The sequence below is a fragment of the Pseudomyrmex gracilis genome, unplaced genomic scaffold (genome assembly GCF_002006095.1).
Source record: "Pseudomyrmex gracilis isolate BER0280 unplaced genomic scaffold, ASM200609v1 scaffold_458, whole genome shotgun sequence".
In the NCBI taxonomy this organism is placed as follows: Eukaryota; Metazoa; Arthropoda; class Insecta; order Hymenoptera; family Formicidae; genus Pseudomyrmex; species Pseudomyrmex gracilis.
In genome coordinates, this window is record NW_018021042.1 from 67,294 (window position 1) to 74,671 (window position 7,378).

A 7,378-nucleotide genomic window follows, 5' to 3' on the forward strand; every position below is an offset into this window, starting at 1 on the left:
TTTGTTTCAAAAGGGTAACAAGCAGCATTTCTTTGTAAATGAAATCTGCTTGTTAAGCGTAATGTTAAGTATGGTACGGACACAGCACGCAACGTCAGCGGCCTACGTGCAGTAGTAATTAGGTCGCTAAAGTGCTGAATGATCGCGATCGATTCCTTTAAAAGATCGATTGCGAGCAACGACAGGCAGATCGTGAGTAGCTGTTGAATACTGTGTGGCTCCGAGTCCATTCGGAGAGTTTACCGCAGTAAAGCAACAGCTAAGTGTCAATATAAGCGTGCGTAATTGTACAATAATTTGTAAACTTGGTAGTAATAAATTACGCCAGTTTTTTATATAAGAATATTTTTCATCACCAAGTCCTTTATCTTCCCGAATCTCAACACTTGATATAAAGCGTTAGCTGAGTTTTTATGTGTTTTTCTACATAGATAAATTTTAAATTTACATACGAGAAAATGTCTAAATTGTCGACTGCTTTTTTAGTCCGTGTTTTAAAGCTTCTTCCTAAGGTGAGTTTCCAAGATGAATAATTTTGGATGTTTGGTTTGTGCAAGTTTGTAACCGCAAACGTTCACCTCGGCTGTTTTGGTAAGAGCGAACGTGGTGTCTTTAGTCGTGACGGTGAAAATTGTCGGCGCTTCTTGTGCCGGCTTTGAAGTTAATCTTGTGGCAAGGCTCTTGTACAGGATGTCGTACCGGTCAAATTGACAGCTGTCCACCGGTGTCCAAGGTGTGAAAGGTGTCCAAAAGGTTTCACTCCCGTCTACGTCCAGGCAATATGCTTTTGATACTGCGCAATGGGTTCCGGAGAAGAGAATCACCTGATTAGTTGTCCTTTGCACTGTCGAGCGCTCGTACCGTGATTTTAACAGAGGCTTGTACTACGCCGTTCTCCTAGGTTCTGTAGGCGTCACTATATTGTGTGCCTTTGCACCGTCCATCTACGGATGTGGTACCGGTTAAGGTGACTCCTCTTGTGTTGGTTTGGTTCTTCTGGATGCCAGTAATGATGGCGTTGCCTAAGGTAATGGATCCTGTGGCCTGTAGATTTTGACAACCACTGGAACCGATCTCCTATATGTACTCTTTTCGCCTGTTCTGTACTATGCTCGTGTGTGAATGCATTCCGCAATAGAAGATGGTGCGGTCAATCTCGATGAAGCACTGAGTTGCCTGGGTTTTGGCAACATCCGATAACTGCATTAACTGCAAGTAAGTCTTCTGTTTTTCGGGCTCAATGTCGTCAAGCTCGCACGTTCCGATGACGGAGAGTGATAGCGTAGTAATATTAAGTCCGTGTCTTTCGCAGTCGTAGCCTACGAGAGTTGTTGCTACGTAAACCGTAGAGGCAATGATGAATATCCTTGCCAGCAGGTACATCTTGGTCTCGTGAAGTTTCGTTTAGTACTGGCAGCTTTCGCCCGTTGCTGCTGCTCCTTTCCTCGTGAGGTGAGGTGTGTTGGTGGTGGGTTGTTGTCCGTTTTATTCATACGTTCTGTTTACATGGAAGAAGCCGGCCCCCAAACCCCCGCCTCGGCCAAGTCCGGTGGCACCAAAGGGGGAAAAGGACCGACTAAACCGGGAGCGGGTGCGGCCAAGGCCACCCCTCCCAAGCTGAAGCTGGGGAGACCACCCCGCTCCGCGGCGGTGGTGCTCTCAGTCCCGGAGGAGGCAGCGGAAGGCTTCTTGGCGGAGGTCTTGGAATACGTCCGAGAGAGGGTGTCTCTCGAGCCCCTCGGTATTCAAGGCCTCCGCCCAAGACGAGCACTCACCAGGGCCATAATCCTAGAGGTCCCCGGTGAGAATAGCGACACCAAGGCGGAGGTGTTGTACAACGCGATGCTCCCCTTGGTGTCCGAGAAGGAGGGACGACTCGCGAGACCAACGAAGACCGTTGAATTACGTGTCCGAGGTCTCGACGAGTCGATCTCCCCCAAGGAGATCAAAGAAGCTGTGGGGTCCGCCGGGGGCTGCCGGTCGACCGAGGTTAAGGTCGGCCAACCTCGTGCCTCCTCCGGTGGGCTGTCCACAGCATGGGTGCAGTGCCCAGTGACCGCGACCCGAAAGGTTGTCGAGGCCGGGACGCTTAGGGTCGGCTGGGTACGTGTACCCATAGAGGTACTGGAGAGGCGGCCCCTCCAGTGCCACAGGTGTCTCCGGCGCGGGCACGTGATGGCCGCGTGCACTTTTACCGCGCCGGAAGAAAACAGAAGAGGCCGCTGCTTCACCTGTGGCGACCAAGAATATAGGGTGTCAACGTGCACGTCGGCACCCGAATGCCCCTTATGCGCGGATCTTGGGCGTCCCGCAAACCACCGCCTGGGAGGCAGAGCGTGCGCTCCTGCTTCCGGCAAGGGTAAACGGGCGCCCAAAATCACACAGAGGAGTGGCGTCCAGTCCACTCCTTTCCTCCTGAGAGCAGGGCCCTGGAGGAGGATGTAATGGACACCACATAATGTCGTTACTCCTCCAGGGCAATCTAAATCACGCCCGAGAGGCTCAGGACCTCCTGGTGCATAGCCTCGCGGAGCTATGTGGTTGCCTTGCGGTAGCGGCCGAGCCTTACTCTGTCTCAGACCACCCGTGGTAGCTGGGGTCGAGGGACGGCTCGGTCGCTTTACACTTTCGGTGGGGACATGCGTCCACCTTCTTCTCCCTCCTCGAAAGGAGAGAGGGGTTTGTCGCGTGCGAATGGGGGAAACTGGCGATCGTGGGGTGTTACTTCTCCCCCACGAGGCCCTTCCACGAATTCGAAGAGTTCTTGAACGGGCTGGAGCGGATGATACGCCGCCTCCAGCCTCGTCCTTTACTGGTCCTGGGGGACTTTAACGCCAAGTCGGTGACTTGGGGTTTCTCCAGTACCGATGTACACGGAAGGGCCCTCGAAGAGTGCATGGCGGCCTGCGGCTTTGCCACAGTCAATGAGGGCACGCAACACACGTGCGTGAGGCGCAACGGGGGATCCATCGTCGATGTGACTTTTGCCTCCCCGTCCGCCGTTGCACGTGTGTCCGAGTGGAAGGTCAGGGACAATCTGGAGACCCTCTCCGATCATTGTTACATTACGATGAAGGTCTCCGAGCTCCCTGGCCCCCCTCGGGGTCGCCACGGGGAGAGACGACACCCCCGCTCACAAGGGTGGGTCTTTGGAAAGCTGAACCCAAGTATCCTGTCCGCCGCTGCTCAGGCCGCGGTCTGGCCAAGTCCACCGGCCGGGCCGCGCGACCTCCGAGCGGAGCTCCGGTGGTTCCGCGAGACGTTGGTCATAATCTGCGACGCGGCCATGCCACGTTCTCGCGGGCCACCGAGTCGGAGGTCCGTGTACTGGTGGTCGGAGTAGATAGCCGATCTCCAAAGGGCTAGCATTCGAGCCCACCACCGGGTACACACATGCCCGTCGCCGACTCCATTGTGGCGACGAGGCAATCCGAGCAGCGGAGGCGGCCTACGAGGGCTATCGCATCGCGCGTAAAACCCTCAGAATCGCTATTACAAAGGCAAAGTCCCGAGCATGGCAGGAGCTCCTCGAAGCGATCGAAGCGGATCCATGGGGCCGCCCATACCGCTTGGTAATGGGCAAGTTACGCCCCTGGACCCCGCCGGTCACGGAGAGCCTGGACCCCCAGTTGTTGGAGAGGGTGGTCTCGACCCTCTACTCTGGCTGGAGAGGCACTTAGCCCTCCCAGCAGCCGGAGTTGGACCATCCGGTTGAGTGGTCCAACGAACTGGGGGTCACAGAAGAGGAGTTTTGCCGGGCCGTCCGTTGGATGACAAGGAAGAATACCGCTCCCGGTCTCGACGGCGTGCCCGGCAAAGTATTGGGCTTTGCCTTCGGACAGGGTCCCTTGGGAGAGCGTCTCAGGCAGATCCTGACAGACTGCCTGAGGACCAGCTGGTTCCCCCCAGATTGGAAGCAAGTTAAACTGGGTTTGATCCGCAAAAGAGGAAGGCCTGCAAACTCGCTATCCGCGTACCGGCCGATGTGTTTACTCGACGAGGCGGGCAAGCTCCTGGAGCGCATTGTTGCCAACCGCCTCGTCGAACACCTGTCACGGGAGGGTCCCGACCTGGCCGACTGTCAGTACGGATTTCGTGGGGGACGCTCAACGGTGGACGCCGTGTTCCACCTTATGTCCCTCACGGAGGCGTCGACCAGGCAGGAAAGGAGGGCGTTGGCAGTATCTCTCGATATCTCCAACGCCTTCAATTCCCTCCCTTAAGACAGTATAGGGTGGGCTCTGGAACGTCATAAAGTTCCACCTCATCTGAGTAGGCTCCTCGGAGACTACTTACGTGGCAAAGAGATTAGGTATACCGGCCGGTACGGATCATTGCAGCAAAGGAGGATGTACCGCGGGGTTCCACAGGGGTCAGTTCTCGGCCCGCTGCTGTGGAACCTCGGGTACAATGCGGTGATCCAGGCCGCGCTTCCCAGAGGGCTATCAATCATCTGCTAAGCAGATGACACCTTGATAGTTGCCTCTGGAGACGATTGGAGCAAAACCAGGTTGCTTGCAGAGGTTGGGACAAATTGCGTCGTTGACCGCATCGAGAGACTGGGCCTTAAAGTGGCCGTCCACAAAACGAAAGCGATGTGGTTTTTTACCCACTTCCGTGGACGGCCCCCAGCGCTCGGTCTCTCCGTAGGTGAGGCACGGGTCGAGGTAGGTACGACTATTATTTACCTTGGTTTTTATTTTGACCCGAAGTGGCGTTTCGACGAGCACTTTGCTCGCATGGACCCCCGGGTTCGGAAGGTCGCCAACGCCCTGGCGCGTATTCAACCGAACCTTGGGGAACCGAAGCATAAAGATCGCCGTCTTCACGCAAACGTGGTCCACTCGGTGGCCCTGTATGGGGCACCGTTGTGGGCGGAAGCCGCTGCGAGAGGAGGAGCGCGGAGTACGTTTGCACTGCTCCGCGCCTCCCAACGAGTAGCAGCCCTTCGCGTGATATGCGGCTTCCCTACGGTGGCGAGAGAAACGGTGGGCGTACTGGCGGGGATGCCTTCCCTTGCCCTCCTTGCTGGCGTGTACTCGGCGAGATATTCTCGCCGAGTCGAACTTCAGCGGAAGAGACTTACAGGGGATGCTCTGCAGCAGGCCCTTGCCAGGTCAAAGCGCCAAGCCCGGCGACAACTGCTCCTTGGTTGGGAGCAGCTCCTGAGCGAGCCAAACGTGGACGCTCAGGAAGTCGTCCGGGTAGTCCGACCCCACTTACGAGTGTGGTTGGACAACGGGGTCGGACGCTTCACTTACCGTGTGACGCAGGTGCTTACCGGGCATGGCTGTTTCGGTGAGTACCTGTGTCGCATCGGACGCGAGTCAACGACGCAATGTCACGCGTGCGGGGCGGCCAGTGACTCGGTGGAGCACACCGTGGAAGAGTGTCCACGGTGGGCTCCGGAGCGCCGAGAGCTGGTCGCCAATATAGGAGAAGACATCTCCCTGGAGGGCCTGTTACGGGCGTTGGCCTCCAGGGAGAGAGACGAGTAAAAAGCGGTTGTCTCCTTCTGCTCCGCGGTGATGGAGCAGAAGGAGGCAGCCGAACGAAAGAGAGGGAGAGTGCCTCTCCCTCTGAAGAGATCCCGAAAACGTGCGCGAGCGGGTGGCGGGGCCACCGCTTCCAGCGTACGTCCTAGAAGTCGTAGCATCCCCAATTGACAATAAGTCTCTCCTTCCTCTCACTGAGAAGGAATGGGGAATTTTAATTGTAACGGAGCGGTGGGCGTTGAGAGAAGCCGATGCCTCTCGTTAGCCCACCGTTCCTGTGGATGCGTCTTCGACGACGCGCGAGCAAGCGGGCAGCGGCTGTTATTCCCGTGGTGGTACCGTCCACCACGGTTGTGTGTGTTTTTATTTAGTAGCGGCCGCGAGGCCGTGACGAGTCGAGGTGGGGCCCCGTCTTGTCCTGCACGCGGCCTAAAAAATGGGGTGTCACCACGGTGTGTGTCCCGAGATGACACCAAGAACAAGGACAAAGCACCCAATGCTCGGGTAGGAAGTATGAATAAGAACTTTTTTTTGCATTCTCCTCCCCACAGCAGTAAACAGCTCCAGGGGGGGATCCGCGCGCATCCTTACAATGGAATCCCGGGTCCCTCCCTACCAAGAGCAGGGTAGACACACCATGGAAGGTTTAGTGAGTACACCTCCTCTCGCTCGAGGGTGAGAGGAGGGATTCCCACATAACCCTGACCCTTCCTCCAAGGTCAGGGTATCCATAAAGGATTTTTCCCATGTACAAAAAAAAAAAAGATTAACAGAAAGGAATGTTTTACGTTTATTTAAAAAAAATAATATTAACCTTATGTTAAATACATTTAATAATTAAATTGACTATTTGTTGTTATTCTTCTAAAAACTATAATAAGTGTTACGATTACAAAGATAGAAAATTAATAATTATAGTATATTTAATATATTAAACAACTATTTCCACCAATTATTAAAATATATTAAGTATGTTTTAACGATACTGTCTCTGATAAGTAGACATAATAAATAAATATTTTTATTATAATTATAATATAGTAATTTTAACTTTTATTTAAAAAACGCAAGAAATAAACGAAACCTGTTTTTGAGTATAGTTCACACAAATACAAAATCAACGGGAATCATGATCATTTTCAAAAATAACTACATGATTGATTAATAAAGAAGTTAATTTTTTTGTCGTGTATGGTCCCCAAATCAAATTGTTGGTTTTTTTTAAACAAAATTTAGATAGTAGATTGTCACTATAGATCCCCTTTCCCTTCTACATGTACGTTCACGCACACATACGTCACGCTCCTATCATGTCTGCTCGCGCAGAATCTTGGGTAGCGACGTTTCGCTCTGCTACTCCCCACCATGCTCAATAGTTTTGCGCATCGCACCTGATCGCGCGTGATCGCGCCTGTCAAAAAAAAAAAACAAATACACAACAGTGCTTACGCGTATAGCCTTCACACATGTAATTACTTAAAACTGTAAGACGTAGCCGAAAGGAAAATGACCAATCATTTACATATAAAAGTGATGGGCATATAGGATACATTCTGATTAGTCAATTTCCTTGCAGCTACGTCTTACGGTCTTAAGTAATTTCATGTGTGAAGGCCTTTACGGCCACTGCTGCTGGCGCAACAAAAGACGGAGCCTTGGCAATCGATAGAGACTTGGAGAAGACTCTCGCTATAGATCCCTTTCCGAGAATTTTACGCTCCTAAATAAAACTATAGCGAGAGTTTACTAAAATAAAGTAAAATTTATGATATATCATGCAGCTTTTTTAATAATTTATCCTTTTAATAAATATCATTGCTATCTAAAAGGATCCTGACGGCTAGCTTCCGCTTTTCTTATTTTCTCTTTATCCCAGATTGCAG

General features: G+C 52.5%; 1 protein-coding gene across 1 annotated transcript; it reads left to right on the plus strand.

Moving 5' to 3' along the window:
- The first annotated feature begins 5,006 nt into the window (after nucleotides 1-5,006).
- On the plus strand, nucleotides 5,007-5,498 carry LOC109860740. Its single transcript, XM_020440021.1, has one exon. The coding sequence runs from the start codon at nucleotides 5,007-5,009 to the stop codon at nucleotides 5,496-5,498; it is 492 nt and encodes a 163-aa protein (XP_020295610.1).
- The last annotated feature ends 1,880 nt before the right edge of the window (nucleotides 5,499-7,378 follow it).

Bases quoted from the DNA above. Each gene is read 5' to 3' on its own strand.
- LOC109860740 (XM_020440021.1), top strand. From the start codon at position 5,007: ATGCCTTCCCTTGCCCTCCTTGCTGGCGTGTACTCGGCGAGATATTCT.